The 20267-nt window shown below is 44.9% G+C and overlaps 1 protein-coding gene across 1 annotated transcript in view; it reads right to left on the bottom strand.

The window, feature by feature from the left end:
• Positions 1 to 302: 302 nt before the first annotated feature.
• The window catches only part of LRP8 (LDL receptor related protein 8), a 168703-nt gene continuing 148738 nt past the window's right edge, over positions 303 to 20267 (bottom strand). The window contains exons 6-19 of the mRNA XM_032192232.1: positions 18044 to 18166; positions 17569 to 17691; positions 14590 to 14709; positions 14335 to 14460; positions 12466 to 12637; positions 10639 to 10866; positions 9926 to 10044; positions 7134 to 7273; positions 5025 to 5166; positions 3823 to 3975; positions 2958 to 3179; positions 2093 to 2161; positions 1682 to 1854; positions 303 to 1387 (exon numbers count right to left, since the gene is read on the bottom strand). Coding sequence (XP_032048123.1) covers positions 1349 to 1387; positions 1682 to 1854; positions 2093 to 2161; positions 2958 to 3179; positions 3823 to 3975; positions 5025 to 5166; positions 7134 to 7273; positions 9926 to 10044; positions 10639 to 10866; positions 12466 to 12637; positions 14335 to 14460; positions 14590 to 14709; positions 17569 to 17691; positions 18044 to 18166 — 1949 coding nt within the window. The 3' untranslated portion in view covers positions 303 to 1348. The remainder of the gene's footprint in view (positions 1388 to 1681; positions 1855 to 2092; positions 2162 to 2957; positions 3180 to 3822; positions 3976 to 5024; positions 5167 to 7133; positions 7274 to 9925; positions 10045 to 10638; positions 10867 to 12465; positions 12638 to 14334; positions 14461 to 14589; positions 14710 to 17568; positions 17692 to 18043; positions 18167 to 20267) is intronic.

The following is a 20267-nucleotide window of genomic DNA, read 5'->3' as shown; positions in this document are numbered from 1 at the left end:
GAATGAAAGGCAGTTATTAGCGTAGCAGAATGCTCACAACTTTTTCTTCCTGTGACATTTTATTTTTTCAGATACCTTTGAATTACAGGAATCAGCTACTGACAAAGCTGTGAATTTTTAACCTCCTTGTGTAGTGCTCTGTGTTGCATCGGATCTGCCATGGTGCAGGCTGCTTGTAAGCATTCACGTTCTACATATGGTGAGTCAAGACACTACCCCACAGCCTCTTCTAAATTTGGACTCCTAATCAGTAATAGTAGGAGGCAAGAAATTAACTGTTATTGGGGTGTTTTTTTTTTTTTTTTTTTTTTTTTTTTTCCTGATGAGCTAGATAGGACAGCTCATTTTAAGTATCTGAAAGTATATGGCTAATCTACTAATTCTAAACTAATTTGAATGGTGTGAGATGATCAGTGGGGAAAAGCATTTAGATTTATGTTTAGAAAACAAATAAAAATATGCTGAACCAACTTTGTACCAAACTGTAAAAAGCAACAATACAAAATGGAAAAACTGGGCTCTGTAGGAATTCTTCCTGACTAAAATGCTATAAGCAACAGCTCTTAAGTTAAAAGCACTGCAGATGAGCCTGGCTAGACTAGAAATTATATAAAAGCAACCCTTGCAAGCCAGCTTGGAAAACAGGAGCTCTGTTTGTTATGGGAGTGCTTCATTTATCAGCTATCTTACAGTACAGCTGTTTCTTGCTTTGTCTTTAGATTTCAAAGCAAACTTCAAACATCCTGTAAAAATTCAATTATCCCTAATTTTCATAAACATAGTAGTTTTAAAATATATGTATATATTTATATATATGTATATATTTATATGCCTATATCTATCTACACTAGATAGATATACACAGATAATCTATGCACAGCAAGCCAAACATACAAAAAATAAATACTCTCACCCCTCTACTATATTTACAGATCAGATCTTATAATCCAGATTTTGTTAATAAATACTTCTAAACTGCCTGTACAGAATTTGTTTTACTTATGTTGATGGATAGCCACAAAGCATATTCAATATATTTACAAAATATCTATAAATATAGTCTTAAAATAAAGCAATAGCTACTGAACCTTCAGCCTGGCTGGTTATGTACATTGAGTTAGTAGCTCAGCAGTTGCTTATTGACTATCACAAATGGGTAGTGCAACAAGTTAAAATGTGTATAAAAGATTATACATACGAAACTCTCACATCCTTTGGATGTTTGCTGTTCATTATAACTTTGTGGTTACCCTTCTGCAACATAAATAACAATTAAAAAGAAGAAGCAGGTTTTGTGATCCACAGCAAATTTGTTCAGTGCGTTCTGTTTGGAGCAGCAACTGTATCCTCATGGCAACCCGTCATCTTCTAGGCTTAACGCTACACGCTGTGAAGGAAGAAAAACACACTTAAGGAGAAAGTTTTGACTTATGAATTTTGATGCATTAGCAACAGTATCAAAATTTGGTTCTAAGTTGGGTTTCCTGTTAAAAATCTCATATACTACATATGCTGCCTATAAATCTAGGCTTCTGCCTATTCTGTGATTATTGAAATATTAAAAAGTTCTCTTTTTTGTCATTATATGTCAAATAACCAACAATGGAATCAGGTGGAGCTAATTCTGTATATAATCCCTCAACAAAATCAACCACTGTCAGCAAGTTCCTCAGGTACTTACTGCTGGGTAGACATGTCCAATTTGGGCAGTCCGCCCAATGTGGATTTCATCTTCATCTTCCTCTTCTGTTGTCTTCCTATATACTGGATTATCAAAATTCATGCTTTTAGTGTTCTTCCGTTTCCAGTTTCTCCAGATGAGGTATCCCCCCATGCACAGCAAGCCAATAACCACTGAGGAAAGGGGAGAGAAACTGCTGTTAGCTAGGTGAGCTAGTTCTGTGTGGAGTGCAGGAATCTGTTGGGATGCTCCCATCAGTCCTTGCACAACTGTCTGAAAGCCAGAACACTTTGCGTCATTTCAGTAGTTCCTCTACTCCTTCCCACCCCCAGACTCCTGAAAGTCAGAGGAGTCTATTTACACAAACTTTGAAGGAGACCATACTGAAATATTAAAATCAAATCAGCTTACCAACAGGAATGACAATTCCAACAACAGCTGCTGTCACAGTTGAATCAAAGCCTTGACCATTATTGGAATCTGCAATTACAAAGGTATTGCTGATCATTTCACTTGTTTGCTGGCTTTAAGGTCATATCTAAAGAATGTTTTATGTTAGTAACTGGTTTTCAGCTTATTGGGAAGTTTTTGTTATCAAAGAGTTTACAAAAAGTTTTGCAATAAAATAATCAGGGAGAAAGATAAAAAGCAGATACACACAAATCTGGGCTGGGCTGGGCTGTTTCTTATTAGGAATGAAAACCTATTAATTAATCTATTAAATACCTACTTCAAACATAGACGATTAAAGAACTTAGCTCTGATTGGTTAATTAATACATTTGAAAGGATATTTGTACAAACAGTACTTAGGAGAATGAATTTTAGAAATCAGATTCTGCTTTCTCACGTGCTGTACACAGTGCATTGAATCACTATTACTCCAGATAGACATCCTAGTTAAATAGGGATGATTTACTTTTTGTTTTCCAGATGCAATCCATATTTAGGTACACAGCACTACCAGCAACACTGAAGCTGAACTAGTGGCAGGAACAAGGCAAGAACTAGTATGAATTTGCAGGACCTCATCTCTAGAGTCAGCTTTACAGGTATGGGATGAAAGCCTGCCCTTAAAATCCTGAGTGCCTGGAATCACATCAGCTATGGTAACAGAGGAGTCTGCATAAAGAACATCTAATTCTCCTGCTATGCAACAGGATGGGCCTGCACCTGACCTGGTTATAGCTTAGCTGTTAGGTAAGGTCTCTGATGGTACATGAGTTTCTGCGGTACTGTATATACTGAAAAAGAAAAGAGGAATCTCATTCTCTTACAGTGTTGTGACAAATTGCTGTTTCCGGTGGTCATCTCAGAATCGATCAGGATGGACGGGGTTGGATGAAAACTTGAGGTGGTAACTGTAGCTTCTGATACAGCTTTGGGGATGACTTCAGTGGTGTTATTGGAGCTGCCAGCAGAGGTCATGGTGGAAGCAGTGGTGGTACGCGATGCTGTGGTTGTAGAAACCAGTACAGTTGCTGAAGTAGTTGGAAGATCTGAAAAGCAAAAATGAACATGACATTTAGTGAAAATAAATACACAAAGAAAATCACAAATGGTGAGGTAAATCTGGGGAATACTGTGATGTTTACTGGTTAGGAACAGAAACAGAATTCCAAATCTGTTTGCACATAGAGCACTGATAGTTCTTTACCTGCAGCTACCTGAAATCAAGATTAATTTATCAATAGCAATAAAGTTCTTTGGCTAGAAGATAGTTAAGAAGTTAAAAGAAAAAGCAAAACTTGTTTTGGGGAAGGTACCGAACTTGAACCAGGAACTATTTGCATATTAGGGAAAACTACAGTGTAATCACCAGACTCATCAGCAATGAATGTGGCCTTTCCAGATCCAGTATCTATAGGGCACTAATGTAGTGAATTTTTATTATTTATTGACCATTCACACTTTTAGTCCTAGGCATCATCACTTTTTTTCCTCTTTCCACTCTATTTTTTCCTGATTATGCTTTCAAAAAATAATGCAGGTTTTCAATAAAGAACAGCACAACATTGTGCTCATAATTCAAACTATGTGGAATACAAAAGCTAATGGCTGTGTTCCACCATCAGGAACATGTACTTTCACTGTAAGTATGGTTTTACTGGGACAGCACAACAGCAATGTCATTGTATTTACCTTGGTAGCATTTCTTCATGTCTGGACCCAGCCGCATGTTGTCAGGACAGGCACACGTGTACTTGGGAGAATGGGGAGAGATCTGAGGTGCAGGAAGACACAGATATTCACAGCCTCCATTTGGCTGGGGGCTGAGCTCACAGGAATCTGGAGCTATTCAAAGATAGAAGAAAAGAGAAATTACTTTCCTAATTATTCATTTTTTGTTCTTGGCAAAGAAACATCAGGTCCTCTAAGAAGACTCTCTTCCACTCCCTACCCCAATTAATTGGTTTGCTTAAACATCTTTACAATTTGGAGTGAAATCTTACACACTATCATAAAAACTGTGAAGAGAGATTAGTGAATAAAAGTTTAAAGGGCTTCGTGTCCCTCTGTTTGCCTTCTTGATCACATGTACTCATTCACAAGTCAATAGTTCAAAATGCTACACAGTAGAGATGACATTTGAACGGCTTATTGATTACCACTAATAATTATGTGGAACATTCACACACTGATACTGAACCAGGAGAGCAGCCTTTGCCCAGCTGTACATTCTTTCACAATTAACAGAAGGTAGAAGTAAGCCATTTTTTCCTCATTGAAATTTCTTAGGTAGTTTCACAGTTATCCTTTGTCAGAAATTGCCTTCCTCTTGTTCTAAAGCAATTTGTTCTAGCAGTTGCTTAAGATTCTGAAGACACATACACAACATGTGTTGCCTGATATACACAGTCCTCATTCTAAAAAGTTCACTTGACGAGTGCTGTGAAAATGGCCAGAGCTTCAGTGCTGGCTGTGAGGGTCTCAAGGGAATGAGGCAGCTCTCCCCAGCTGCCAGACTGCACTGCAGTCTGTGCCACTGCAGCCTCACTGCTGCTGCTAGCGAAGCCAGGCGCTGAGTGCCATTCCTCATGCTCACCTTGCTGTAATACTTCCAGACTGCAGCACAGCCCAAACAGATAATGAATGGCACGCATCAGAGTGATGAGAGTAACTCTGTTATCAAAGATGCTAATTAAACAGCTATTAACAAATCGCAGGCTTTTCAATAAGTGCTGCTGTGGAATTAATTATGCAGGAACTTCAAACATCAGGCATTGATTTCACATTATTACCTGTGCTTTTTCTCTCATCAAGAACCACCAGGAAGCATTTCATTTACTAGCTCAAATAAGTCTGATTTAAGGCCACGAGACCCTGAGGACGACATGTCTTACCTTTGGGCTGCTTTAATTCATGAAATACCACGATGTCATGAGGATTATTGAGATTTTCTGCTAAAACAGAGATGTCCAAGCCATTCAGCCTGTTTGCACTGAAGATTGCTTCATTCTCCAGGTCAGTCCAGAACACTCTGTCCTGCAGGAAATGCATAAAAATTCTGACCCTGCTCAAATCCAATTCAAACTGGATTAAACTCCAGTAATCACAAAATCAATCCATTGCTCTCCTGCCTTGGGACACCTCAGATTCATGGTAGTTTTACCTGCAGCTTTTTTCTTTCAAATACTGTTATCTCTAATGGTTAAAAGCACAGCAACCCTACAGTGGCTATAGGAGTGCTCAGTAAATTGAGCAGCTATGAGACTGACCTGAGGGAGCAGGAATTGGTTACATACAGAAGAGTTGCATCCATTCCGATTCTGAACCTTTTTTTTAATCAATAAAAAATGGACTGGTTCTGATTTTACGAAAGCCCACGAAAGCCCAAAGGGCTACCCTAGAAACTTCTGCTATTTTTCTCCTTTACAAAGATAAGACCTGAGTGAAACAGGTGTCTGTGAAGAAGCCTGTCCCATGATCACACCTGGAAGATAAGTATCTTTTTTTTTTTTGTATTAGTACCTTTGGTAAGACCTGCTGTGATTGAAGATGCAAAGTACCTGGTCAAGGAGGTGTACAGGATTGCAGTTATCAAACAGTATTTAGTTGCTCAGTTAGAATTTATCTATATATGCTGCTGCATGCTAAAAAACACATACATTTCAGTAAGGAAAGACACATTTCTGGAGAACAAGGGCAAATTATCAAAAGCAAAAGGCTTGTCTGTTATTCTAACCAGCCATTCAGATAAGGAAAGGTATACAGAGGTTAGATAATCCAAGAGGTCCTTCCAAGCACTACTGATACAGGATAAAACTATAGAGCAGCAACTTCCTGGGGAAACCTGTGTACCAAATCAGATGCCTAGATATCACACACGTTGCATAGGAGGAAAAAGGATTTTCAGGAAGAGGGTTTTACTGTGTCAAAAGCCAGCCTAGTTCAGTGAAATGAAAAGACAGGAAAGAAAAGGACAGGAGGTTGTGACAGACACCTTAACAGGGACCCAACCAGACACCTTTCCATAATAGGAAAAGCCTAATGCCTTTGTGAAAATAGAGGCCTATCTTTGTAGGATCAGAGCTGTAATTGTTTGGCAAGGGACATTTCTCTGATGTGTGGCAGGGTTTGTGTATCATAACTGGAGCAGTTCAGCTTGAACGAGAATTATCTGACTCTTCCTGAACTAGGTGAACAAAAACACCTTTTTAATGCCAAATCCCCAAACCAGCAATGCACTGTTGCACATTGACTGCAGGGGGAGCCCTGCGAGTACCTTGCTGGCACAGATACTCCCAACTGAAGCCTTCAGGCCCCTGAGACAGGTGAGCACATTTCTGAGGATACTTCTGCAGATACTGAGATGGGCAGAGGGACCATGCAAACAATCAACCTGCAAGGCCACGCAGCAAGATTTAAGGGGCCGTCCTCCCCTGAGGATTCTGTTAGCACTGGAAAGTGCAACACAAGCATGCAGACGTGGTGTGAAACAAAGATGCTGAGAACAGCAGAGTGCTTGGCAGCAGGCGGAGAGGCTGCTCTGAGCCCATGCAGCTCCTTTCAAAGTCTGACTTGTCAAAAGACACAGGACATGCTGCAGTGGCACTCAGTGAATGGTCATCCCACCTGCTGATCACAGTAAGTGCCTTCTCCTGCCCCCACTAATAGTTTTGGCCTTTGCATGGACAGTTGGCTCAACTCAAATCAAGGGAAAGCCATTACCATTTCCCAGTTATGTGGGAGGCATTGCTCCAGGCACCACCTGCCCTCACGGATTCACTTGTACTCCATTAGGTAAAAGCACGAGACAACGCACTGCTCCTGATTAAGGGCTTTGGAAAACAATTTTCCCTGCTGAACCCACACCAGGTTAATCGGTTTCTATAGCAGCAAACGCCCTCACTGAGCTTTCTGTGCTATGCAAAAGGCAAAGCTTTCAATCAAGAAGAGCTTTGAGACCTCTTGCAGACTCAGTCTGTTCTGTATCCGCTCTTGACTCTTACCTCAAACACTGCTAAGCCGAAAGGATGGCTCAGATCATCAACAGAGGAGATAAGAACTTTTCTGTTGCTGCCATTGAAATCAATGCAGGACAGTGAATGCAATTTGGAGTCTACCCAGTAGAGACGCTGATTCAGCAAATCTGAGAAGTAAAACACAATGAAACAAAATTACACACAGCTCCTGCAACTCTTTTTCTCTTGCCCAGCATGTTTCTCCTGCTGGCAGCATGACTAATCTCTTTATTATTGGGCCTTTTTTTTTTTTTTTTTTTTTTTTTAACACTAGTTCTGATTTTGATTCAGTGCCCACATATGCTGGGATAAGACCTTATAAGTAAGATTAAAAAGGAGGAACATTCTGGTGTGTGTGTGTGCCTGGCTAACAGCTTTGTACAATGAGGTTCTTTTGTTACTGGGAGGAGTGGGGCTTCCAGCACTTCGGGCTTCCCAGAGCTGCCCCATCAGTGCCCCTCAGGGAGCAAGAAGCTTCATCGCTCAGGGCTATTCAGTTCTTGGCCTCTTGCTGGAGAACGATGTCTGAGATTGAAATGAAGCATCCCTCTGAGGGAGCTGTGAGATTTACACGTTCTCTGTGATGAAGTCCTGGGTTTCAGAAATCCTTGTACTGCAGGCTGAAGGAATGCTGGTGGTGGGAACATTCCTACCACAGCCAGACATTTTTGGGGAAGGTGCAGGTAAGAGTGGGAGGGAAGGATCCACTGCTATTTAGAATGCTATGAAATTAATTTCTCTTCCTGGAGCAAATCCAGTTATTTTGGATGAGATTCACTAAACTAAGTGCAAGTAGATAAGTGCTAACAAAAAAAGCACAAACAATTATATAATTAAACAAGCTATTAATTTCTTAAATACTAAAGGATAACCTTATTCGTTCACGGCAGTAGCACTTCAACGATATGTGATGGTAGTAACATTTTACCCTATGTCCTTTTTATGGCCAGAATTTTCAAACATCAAGCAGAGAACCTCATATCTGTATGGTGTTAAACATACATGGCTGTAGCTCCAGGTGAGGCTGTCCCCTGCTGCCCCAAGAGTGCAAGAAAACTTCCTTTCCACTTCCACAGCTTGGTGCAGCAGTGAGAACAACGCCCTGTGTGCCAGCAGGATGCAGGTGTGGTGTAAATGCCTGAAGTAACTGGGAAAATAAAACTAACATTCACATTTTTTGAGGAAAAGGTACAGCATTGAAGAGGCTTTCAGGGTAGGGCATAACTGCATTATCTGAGCGTTCCCTAGGCTCCCAACCTTTGATGCTATCGCGCTGGGGAAACTTGGTGTGCTAGCTCTAAGGAACAGCACGGAGCGTAGAGTGGAGTGGAGACACCACGGCTAGGCTCTGTAATCAGATGGGGCCTCGATTGTTCTTGTGCACACAGCTGCACTTTTTGCCACCCTAAGCCAAAGACCTGTCATGTTTTGACAAATGCTGTACCCTAGTGTACTTTTTGCTCATTATAATATCATTATAATACCAAAACACACCTCCATCCCAAAAGCTACCCGCCTCCAAGGTGCGACCACCCCTCACTGAGCATGCGCTCTGAATTCCTCGGAGCCTATTACTTTAAACGGAGACGGGAAAACTTTACACCAATCATAACTAAGATATGCTTGACTAGAGCCACTCAAGCTCCACCTAAAAGATAGAAAATAATATAAATTGGCCCAAGAGAAAAGGGATGTTAGGGAAGATACCACCGTCAGGGGAGATACCATCCCGAGGACAACATCCTTAGGACCTCCTGACTCCTGGGATCAGTCGACGGGCTGAGCCTCTCTTCCCCCCCATTGGGACGCCTTTGGGTGAGATCTAAATACTTGCTTATAAATCTCTATAGAGTCTTTGATCCTTTTAACGCGTTTATTTCTAGGCTGCGCACCTGTAACATCTATAACATCTATAACACCTATAACACCTGTGTATTTTATGCATACTAGCTTGCTTTTGCAGACAGTCACTATCGCCGGCAATCCAAAAGAACCTGATTATCTGTTGCTGTAATAAACCATACTTGATTGCATTGTGATAACTCTCATTGAGTGCAACGAGGGTGAGGGTGGTTATCCGTGATAGTTCAGTGTTCTGAATCTAACCAGACCCCCAGGCGGTTAATGCATTTTTGGTGAATGTCCGAGCGGACCCCCAGATGGTTAATGCGTTTTTGGTGAATGTCTGAACGGACCCCCAGGCCGTTAATGCGTTTTTGGTGAATGTCTGACTGGACCCCCAGGCGGTTAATGTGTTTTTGGTGAATGTCCGACTGGTTCAGTAACCTGAATCTGACCGGGCCCGTAACGGTTAATCAGCTACACCCCTTAACGCGACAGCAGGGTACGGGGTGAGACGGGCTCTGTCTCGCTGCTCCCATCCAGCAAGGCTGGGCAGCCACACTAACAGGGAACGGGTTCTGTATGCTGGGTCTCTTTTCTTGGTGTTCCATGCATTAAGCAGTCCAGTGAATTACCTTGGCGTTGTCTCTGAGACTAGACCAGAGAAACCACTCCTGAAATTTCCCTTTGTCTTAAAATGCACCTAAAAGCAACTCAAGGCTGCTGCGTTATGAGATACAATATCAGGACTGCAGCAACGCTTACCACCTATGCTCGCTACCGAACCAAACTCACGTTGAAGAATTCTGAGTGACGGAGAATTTCCAGGACTTTTGTCTGCAGGTACCTTTGCAAATTTACAGTTTTGTTTTCCTACTTAACAGAAATTAATTTACAATAGCCACAGTGGATAGTGAAGCTCTAACCCGGGCACTTACCAAGCGTGATGCCATTTGGCCACTCGATGTTGTCAGCCACCAGCACTCGCCGCCCCACGCCATTGAGGCCTGCTTTCTCAATCTTGGCTTTGTCTCCCCAGTCAGACCAGTACATGAACCTGAAAGAAATGGGTGCAAGAAAACAGTAAATTGGACCCAAAGGTAAGAAATCTGCGCTACTGATCTGAGTAGGAGTTGCAGTGTTCTCTGCTTGATACAGCAAAGCCCCTCAGTCACTTCAGCTCATTCTGATACACACCTAGCAGAGCAACCACGCTCCTGTCCCACTGGGAACTGTGTCACACAACTTGCACCTGAACATAAACTCTTACCTTGATAATCCCATGCAAACTAACTCCTGGTGTTTCTCCTGGATCTGTAGACTCCACTTAGCCAAATCACCTGTACTCCGGTCAGACTATTTACTTCCCAACATAACCTGTGTGCCCAAACCAGCTCAGGCCCATCTGACACGTGACCTGATATTATTTTCAGAGCGTTAACTGCAGCAGCCTTGCAAAGATTGAGCTGAACCATCTCTTTGAAGCATCTCAGCAGTTCCATTTAAGTTTAATGGGCTTAATTATATTTAAAAGATAAGGGCATCTGTAAGCCTTGATGACAATGAGTAGTGCCTATGTGTTTTTGTCAGGCAGAAAGACGACAGGAATTTTCCTGTTGGCAAAGGGAATATCTGTAGTTTTCACACCTACCTCCTTGTGGGGTCAACAGCAATGGCTCTCGGCTCACTGAGGTCCCTGTTAAAAAGCGTCCTCCTCCTGCTTCCATCTGCGGTGGCCACCGAGATAGTCTTGTTTCCAGAGTCCGTCCAGTAGATATTCTTATGAACCCAGTCTATTGCCAGCCCTTCAGGAGAGTTCAGCTGGCTGTCTATCAGGATCACCTGTTCAGCTGTGTCGCTCGCTTTGTCTATGTAGGCACTGCAAAGATAAGACTCGTCACTGGACTGACACGCAGCACAGGAAGGGCTCTGCAGATGTGCGTGGGGCCGGGCCTCAGAGACAGCTGAGTGCTGGGCAGCACCACTCCAACCTCACAGGAATAACGTGCTCACGTGGCACGGGGATGGACACAGAAACCTTTATGGCTGCATGCTGCATCCTTCTGTGGCTTTCTCCTACCTTTGTTCTTAACTCCCTCTATCTGGATGGCAGATATGTGCAGGACAGGGAACTGTCAGTTTGCTACCTGCTTCCTGCTATAACTGCACAGGTTAGCAAAACTGGAAAATCAATATGTGGGTGTTATATATATATATATATACGTTATATATATATATATACATGTTACATATGTATTTGACTTAGGGCACATTAACTTCAATAGTATAATTTTACAGGATTCATGGACATTGGAAATGATTACATAGCTTGCTCTGCAGAAAATATGTGACTTACAGCAAAGCTAATGCAAGCAGGAGTGAGAAAGAGAAAAATTCTGCTGTTTGGAAAAGGAAGCAGGCTTGGTACAGCCATATATAGGGTATGAACACTGTTCAGCCCTCAGCCCCAGGGCATTCCCTGTCAGAGAGCTGCAGACAGAGCAGCGTGTCTCAAATTCTCTGTATGGATATGAAGCCCTTACCCACCCTGCTGGTGCCTGCAGTGCCAGACACAGTGAAAGCAGCCTGCTTTCTTCCTATCTCCCCATTTTCAGTGCTACACAGGGCCGCTTGGGGTACCTGCCTAACTGCTGGAGTGTTAATAATCAGCACAGCCTAGGCAAATTTCCATGCCAGTGGCATGGGAGCTAGCACAGCCTGCAAAAACCCTGGCTTGGCTCCCATGCTCTGAAACCAATCAACCTTTGCCTGATCATTAGCTAAAATCCAAAACAAATCGCTGTAGGAGTTGCAACAGGGTGCAATAGCTATGCAAATCAGAATATACATGGGGAATTTTCAGTGCATAAATTAAGTGCATTTTTGATTAGGCACACTTACGAGCCCTGGTACATAACACTGTGATGGATGCATAAAAACAGCTGAGAAAGGAAGGAGAATAAAAACTACAGAATGTGAAATACGGTCTGTGGTCAAGTGCTGTGAGTTTAAATCCGGTCTACCAGAGACTACAGTGGTCAACCAGTGTCCATGCTGCTACTTCCTCGCTTCCACCATTTGCTTCCTTTGCATTTTCAGCTGCTAATTCCTTTGAGGTTCCACATACAGCAAGCACACAGCACAGCAGCAACATCACACAGCACCACTTAGCAATATTGTGATTCAGTAAACAGGAGTCTCCGTGTAATTGCGCAAATGCAGCAGGATCTGTTATTGACAAAAAGCCTTCCTACATTATCAAACCAAGTAACTGCACAAGCCCCTGATTTCTTAGTCAATTCCTGAAAAGCTTGCAAAGTCTGGGCCACAACAGCTAGGCCAATAAGGGAATAAAAGCCCCCAGGTTCACTGTGTTCACTGGATCTTGCATTGTTTTCTGCAGATCGTCCTTACTTGGTACAAACTGAACCACAGCTTTAGAAAGGTGCCAAAACACACATTCCCTCTTGCACCTTACCTGTAGATTTTTCGGTAGAACAAATCACACCAATATATTCTGTTTGTTGCCACCTCCACATCCAGTGCCACAACGTTTTTCAGCATGGGAATGATGCGCGAATAGTCCCTTTTCACCAGGTCTATCTTACGGACCTCATGGCGGTTGGTGAAGATCAGGTATGGACTCTTGCCTACCACAGAAATAAGAGCATTTGTCATTTTAGCAGCTGGATTCTTTCATTCCTGATACAGCAACAAAGTGAAGACCAGCCAGTCACTGATTTGCTTTGTGAGAAAGTTTTGCAGCACACCAGGAACGAGTGTAAATGGCTTCCAGAGACAGAGTTAACACATGTAACACATAAGGGGACAGTTGGACTAGGTGACCTTGGAGGTCTCTTCCAACCTTCTGATGATTCTATAAGACGTGGACATAGACAACCACAGCACCTCTGTGGTCACCAGGTGTACAGCAGCTCTTAGTCTGCCCATTCTGCTAAGACAAACAAAATTCTAGGGAATGTCATTACCTTCAATTCTACATTTCAGATTAAAAATACAAGGGCCAGATTTTGGCGATTCATGGGCAGGACAAGAAAGAGGCAGTCCTCTGGGCTGGCTGGAGGGAAGGGGGGGAGCCAGACTCAAGGCATGACAGAGCCACTTTGAATCCAGCAAAGCCAGGACAACATTTTAGACCATAATGTAAATGCAGAACTTGCAGGCAGCACCTCAGCCTCCTGAGCTGCTCAGGGTGGGCCCCAGAGAGCCAATTTCTGATGCTAGGACGCAGACACCTACATGTGTAGGTTCAGACAAAGAGGTGCATGTTCTTGCCATCTGCAAGCAGTACAGCATGTGATTCTCTGTGTTCCTAAGTGCCACTAAAATAGACTGCAAGTCAAGAAGTTAAAGCTTTAGTTTGCTGGTTGTACACCTCCCTGTTTGAGGAAGGGACAGGATGGGAGATTCTGAACGACCTTTAGACTGGTTTGTTTCCAACAATGGCCAACAGAAGAACCTAGGGAAGAGCATCTTTCCACTGGGAAAGGCAAAATGAACTGAGGAACATGGGACTGGAAGGAAGGAGTTAGGACAAGGTTCTAGCTCTACATGGCTTTGCAGGGCTCCAAGCACAGACTCCCAGGTACATTTTCTGACCAACAAGTAGACTAATGGCTCAGGATTTGGTAAGTTCTAATCCATTGCAGGTGTGAGACTAGCAGACTTTCAGAGGACAGCAGGACACTGTACATACCATATAGAACCTGGGAAAAAAAGCTACATGAACATGCAGGATAACACTAGACAGGCAATCATCTATTACAGGTAATTCATCCTTCCCCAGGAGCCCCACCATTCCCACTAATGGAACCCTCAGCAGGGCTAACGCTCTGTTCTTGCACAATTCAACTTTCTATCTCTCTGACAAATACAACCATTTCTGCAATAAGCTCGAGTAAACTGCTGCTGTTCGTGTTGGTATTTGCGTATGAGGCTCAGAGGGCTGAGAGTTGGCTAACCTACCATCCTTTAATTGGGTTGTCATCTTCCTTTTAACACTATTACCAGTAAATGTTTTGCTGTACTGTTTTTAATAAAACCTGCCAAGAGACTTTATTTTCTAGTTTTAGCTTCAAACAGCCAGCTAGTGCCTGTAATCTTGCTCTGCATACCGTTAAAATATTCTGATCTGAATGATCAGTAGTTCTTGCCTAGAGACGCATCTGCTATCGCTGCAGCAGTTCTGCGCTGCTCGAAATGAATGTCTTTGCTTGCTAGCTTCCTTTTGTCTCTGTTCCTCCAGCCTCAGCCCTGCAAGCATGTTTTCTTATCAGAGTTGTGATGTTGAGCAATCAGAGTTTAAGTGCCTGTGGGGTCGTCTTACCTACGGCTTTGCAGTTCTTGGACAGGGTGTCCATCTCATATCCCTCGTAGCACTCGCACTTGTAGTCCCCCTTGTAATTAATGCAGATCTGGCTACAAGCGTCTGGATTCTCACATTCATCTATGTCTGAAAGGAGTGTTTGAAACCCATCAATAACTTGAAATCAAACCATCTGTGATGGAGCAATGCTGAAGTGAATATAATCACGTCTCTGTATGGTGAAACACAAGGGACTGCTGTTTGCATGTAAATTACCTCCGCACGTTTTTTTATCCAGAAGCTTGTATCCGGGCGGGCATTCACATTCATAACCAATCTTCAAGTCTTTGCATATGTGTGAGCAACCACCGTTGTTCATAGAGCATTCATTAATACCTGGAAGAGGTATACAGATTATCCATGATACAGGAGGCATTTTAGTCATAAGACTGAGTAAAATTAAGGGTGGCCAAACTCCTCAGAAATTTTTCCATAGCTATCAGCGTTTGGTAGCCAGGCACTGGCCACACAGAGCATAGGAGTGACTTCACATATAGGAAGCCATCACCGTATCTCTTCCTTGCTCTTTATTATTCCAAACCAACACCGTTAGGATCATTTGGACTGAAAGCTGGTGGCAAATGAACAGGGAGCCCTGGGGATACAGTGTCTGCATCTCATCCCACTGGAGAGCTGCTGCTTTGAGCATATTCTGCCAGGCGTGAGGAACTTCCAAGGGACCTCAGGGTGCTCTCCAGGAGACTCCTCCTTCCCCATGCACTGGATAATGTTGACTTTTCTGAAAGCTCTCTTTGAGCTTTAATAATTCATGCTGGGGGAGTCTCATCTCCCAGGGGCCAGCTATTTTGAAATACTGTACTATTTTCCCCTCTAGCTCCAAGGAATGATCTGTGTGACAATTCCAGAAAACACCGAAGTGCAGCCTGTCAGAGATGCTCCATTACCACTGAGATACAGCCCTCCCACAAGGACCTCCCACACGACAGTCTTTGCTGGCAGCCTGCATCAGCCCAAGTGTGCAATTTCTGAAGCAACGGCCCCCTCCTCTCCTGGGCCCCTCTCTGATCTGAGGCCACTTCTCTGATCCTGTTTTCCAGAGCTGAAATGAAAAACAGACTAAATGTATCCTTTTAACTAGAACTGAATGGGAGGTTCAAGAATGCTGATTTCCTATCAGAAATAACATTACTTGTTGTAATTAACCCATGAGAGAGGTGAAGAGAAAGTCCTTTCCCTAAGTGAGCCTGCTAAACAGAAGCTGTGGGATTTCAGGGATAGTGGGCTCTGGAACAAGCAAAACTGATTTACTTCAATCCTTAACACAATTTAAAGGCAAATTTTTCATTTAGCTTTTACTTCTTGCTTTCTTGCACACTGCAGGTGAGTAGCACAGCTGAGCCATTAGACCAGTGCTCTTGGAAGAAAATGAAAACAACCACAAGCCAATTAAAGTCAGCAAGACTAGGAAAATATTATGCCAAAAGGAAGCCCAGCTCAGCTCTGGGATGCCTTCACCTTCCTATCAAAGACACACACACACACTGATATCAATAAATTATTAACAGAGCAAGTTCACTAGGCTCCAAGAAGGTGTCCACAGAGTCACATTATGTGTTATCACTGCTCAATGATGGTTATTAATGGGTATCACCTATTCCTGCGCTTGCAAAGGCCTCTAGCAAATTGGATCATAAACATGCACAACCACTTTCTGCGAAATACAACAAAGGCAACTAACTAACTAACAAGCAAACCCTCAATGAGATGATTCCCCTGGTTTCAGAGGTGCTTTGTGGAATGGATTTAGAGTCTTTAAATCAAGGTTCGCTTGCTGTACTTCTCAACAGGAGCTGAGGAGGAACCAGACAAAGATGTCAGCCTGCTGCCCTTCTGCTGGACAGCTGCTCCCTATTACTCAAACATTGGCAACGTAATAATCGCCTGCCTAAAATAAGACACAGGATGTTCTGCAGTGCTTTTCTGAGGGCTCTTTGAGGGCACTGCAGGGTGTCGCACACAACTAGACAGACACACTGAGATGAGAAGCTTGCTCTGCATCTCCTGGGCTGCTGCGTGGATTACCTGGGGCTGGGTGTTACAGTCACAGCAATCCACATCGTTCTGCAATCTCAAAGAAACGTGTTTCCTTTGGAGATTGTTCTCTGCTCAGCTTCCTAGCTCACGTGACACTAACTGCAGGCAGCCACGGCACCACCGGTAAGGTTGAGCCCAGCCGTGCTGAGCTGCTGCCCAGTCTCCTGGGACAAACTGGGCTGCTGGCCCTGTTGTGAGACCTCCACAGACAGACAAGTTGCAACACCCACTCAGAAAGACAGGGAGATGTGGATTAGTGCAGAAGAAAGCAAGGATGTACTGAAAGCACAAGGTAAGAGCATCCTTACTGGGAGTTCACACACACTTTTTGTCTGACACAGAGACTGACAGCTCACCCTGAATGCAAGATATTTAAGCTGCAGGCACTGAGCTCCATGCTACTGGTGCTCCATGATGTGGTGGCGAGGGACAGCGCAGCAGCCTGTCCGAGGCTTTCTGCACGAGGGAAAAACAAGGGTGTTTTAGTGATGCCTGAGGCTGGGGCTGACACCTGCAATGCCCAGGGAGAAGGGTGAGAGAGGCTCAGCCCTCTGGCCTGTGGCTTTCCATTCTGCTGCCTGCCTGCCCAGCAGCAGACTGGGCTCGCATGGCTTGGCTGATCTCAGTAGCCCACAGCTGGCAGGATGCTGCAGACAGAAACCTGCTGCCATTTCTCCAGCGAGCAGCAACAACACATGAATCTCAGAAACGGCTGAAGTCACATCTTAGTGGTTGCTGCCTCTCACGGCGTTGTCACCTTCAGAGCATGTTACCAAAGCTAAATCTTTATGATCTGCTCATGTTACAGGAATTCACAGGTAATTTTGGCAGTGAGGCTAAACAAACTGGTCCATGCTGTGGAGGACACTAGTGTCTGGGAAGTCCTGTGCTCAGCTCAAACATCCCTCCAAGAATAAAAACTGAACTGAGAAGGGCACAGTTCACACTGGCAGATGATCAGACTAGGCTACTAATTATATTCATGTGAAGGGTGAAGAGAGAATAAAGGCAAGGAAAGAGAAGCAGAGTGAGAAATAGAATTAGCAGCTACATGTGGTTACACTCAAAGCTGTGAGCACCAGATGGAGGAGAGGGGAAGCAGTTACAACAGGAGCAACACGTAGAAGGCAAGTACTGTACCACATTCTTTCAGAGGCTCGTCAGACCAGTCCCTGCAGTCTTTATGTGAATCGCACACTTTGCCTCCGTCAATGCACTCTCCACTCTTACACTGAAACTTGCTGGGACTTTCACATGCTGACTCTGTCATGTCGGGCAAGAGAGGAAAGTAACTAAGTTAGATGAGGCTCATGACAACAAAAAGCCTGACACAGAGCTTCAAGAGGGTGTCATTAGCAGAAATGGGATGGGATTAAGCAAATGAACATTAAGCTCGAGTATGATGCAAGGAACTTTTCAAGGCGTGCAGTCTGCCTGGTCAGCACAATCATCTCTCCCAAGCAACCCCGCTGCCAGAACGGCTGAAACCTCTCTGCAGGAAGCAGCCCGTCATGGCACGGAGGACCAACACAGGCCTCCTCCCTTTGCAGCGGCCACGGAGCTCTCACAGGCTTACACACCCGAGCATGAGGAGCGCAGCGCTGTTTGCACGTACCTTGGACGCAGCCTGCCTCGTCACTGTTGTCAGGACAGTCGTGCACCTTGTCACACTGCTTTGCTCCGTGGATGCAGGTCCCATCCCCACACTGGAATTCATCCGGCCGGCAGGTCACCAGAGCTTTAAAACAACACATTGAAGTGTTAGCCATGCAGGACTTGGAGCTTTGTATGTTACGTTTTTCCTGACACTAGTGGAGTTTGCAGCCTCCTTCAGCAAATGGCACAGAGCATCAGCTGCTTCCACCAAGCAAGAGAGGCAGCAGCTACCTCAGCTGCTGCTCCTCCTGTGCCCCCGACATCCCAGATCAGGCTCTCCATCCATGTGAAGAGGAGTCCCAAAACCCATGTGAGCAGACCAAGTCAAAACAGAACAAGTGCAGACAGTGAAACCTCTCAGGTGACAGGCAAGAAAGCAAGTGGGCAGCTGAACTTTCAACACTGGAGCCTTTCTGGGGCCTTCAGCCCTTGCGAGAGGCCAGGCTGCATTTCAAACAGCAGCGCAGAGCGGCACTCAGTATGCAAAGGCAACCGCTCCGCAGTTCTGCCTTAAAAAAAATTGTATTTAAGCAGTGTTTTGAAACATGCTCAGCCTAAGGTCACTTGCAAGATACATGTACAGTGCCTCTGCTAAAGGCAACGTAGTGTCGTGGTTCTGCTCGAGTGGGCAGCCGAGCTCCACCGCAGCCACTCTCTCACTCCCCCTCCTCAAAGAGGAATGGGGAGAAAATACGATGAAAAGGGCTCAAAGGTTGAGATAAGGACGAGAAGATCACGCAGTAATTATTGTAACGGGCAAAACAGACTCGGCATAGGGAGATAGTAAGATTTATTGCTTATTACTAACAAGCTAGAGAAGTGAGAAACAAAGGAAAGAAACCAAAAGCACCTTCCCCCCCATCCACCCTCTTTCACCTCCTCCCCCCAAGCGGCGCAGGGGAACAGGGGAATGGGGGTTATGGTCAGTCTACAGCACTTCTTCTCTGCCGCTCCTTCTCGGTCACTCTCGTCCCCTGTGCTGTGGGGTCCCACCCACGGGATGCAGTCCTTGCTGAACTGATCCGGCGTGGGCTTCCCACAGGCAGCAGCTCTTCCAGAACTGCTCCAGATATGGGTCCGTACCACGGGGTCCATCCCTCAGGAGAAAACTGCTCCAACCTGGCTCCCCCACGGGCAGCAGCTCTTGCCAGGTCTCCTGCTCCTGCGTGGGCTCCTCTCCACGGGCTACAGGTCTGGCCCGGAATCTGCTCCGGCAGGGGTCTTCCACAGGCGGTAGCCTCCATCGGTGCAGGGCCACCTGCTCCACCGTGGTCTCCTCCACGGGCTGCAGCGTGGAACCCTGCTCCACCGTGGCACTCCACGGGCTGCAGGGGCACAGCCTGCTTCACCATGGTCCTCACCACAGGCCGCAGGGGACTTCTGCTCCGGCGCCTGGAGCACCTCTCCCCCTCCTTCTTCACTGACCTTGGCGCCTGCAAGGCTGTTTCTCACTCCCTTCACTCTCCCAGCTGCTGTGTGTATCGCAGCGTTTTTTTCCCTGTCTTAAATATGCTCTCACAGAGGTGCAAAACAACATCGCTTATTGGCTCGGCTCTGGTCAGCAGTGGGGCCCTTCCCAAACATGGGGCAGCTTCTAGATCCTTCTCACAGAAACCACCCCTATAGCCCCCTGCTACCAAAACCTTGCCACGCAAAACCACTACACGTAGTCACACCAGGGATGTAGCTAGCAACACAGACACAGTCACTGGGGTTACTGAACGCCCATGAGCTAACCACAGAGCACTGGAAGGTCGAAGAGCTCTGCTGCCCTGTGGCTTGGTGTTTCTTGGGGTTACGGGCTGAAAATGTCCCCACAGGGTCAGGCCAGACTTCAAGCCTGAAGCTCACTTGCCCTTTTTAGATTCTTACAGACTCAAAACAGATGCGATGAACAGAAACATTGTGGAAAAAGTAAATCAGGCTGCTGCATTGATCATGCTAAAAGCAGTGGTGTTTCCCTCTTCAAGGTTACACTAAACTTTCCTAGATGGGATCTGACTTGCACTGACAAGGGTACCAGCAGTGGCTGGCCAGTGAAGGGTTCACTGCTGAAAACAGGCTCCTCATTCCTGGGACACGTTCATGGCTTATTTCTACCGAGACTGTCTTCCAGATGTTTTCTTAAAATCCTATTAAGGCAGCACACCCCAGAGAGCTCTTGATTCTAGCCTTTCCATCTT

Source organism: Aythya fuligula, chromosome 8 (assembly GCF_009819795.1).
Source record: "Aythya fuligula isolate bAytFul2 chromosome 8, bAytFul2.pri, whole genome shotgun sequence".
NCBI lineage: Eukaryota > Metazoa > Chordata > Aves > Anseriformes > Anatidae > Aythya > Aythya fuligula.
The sequence above is the reverse complement of the archived record's forward strand: the minus strand, read 5'-3'. Positions and strand labels throughout refer to the sequence as shown.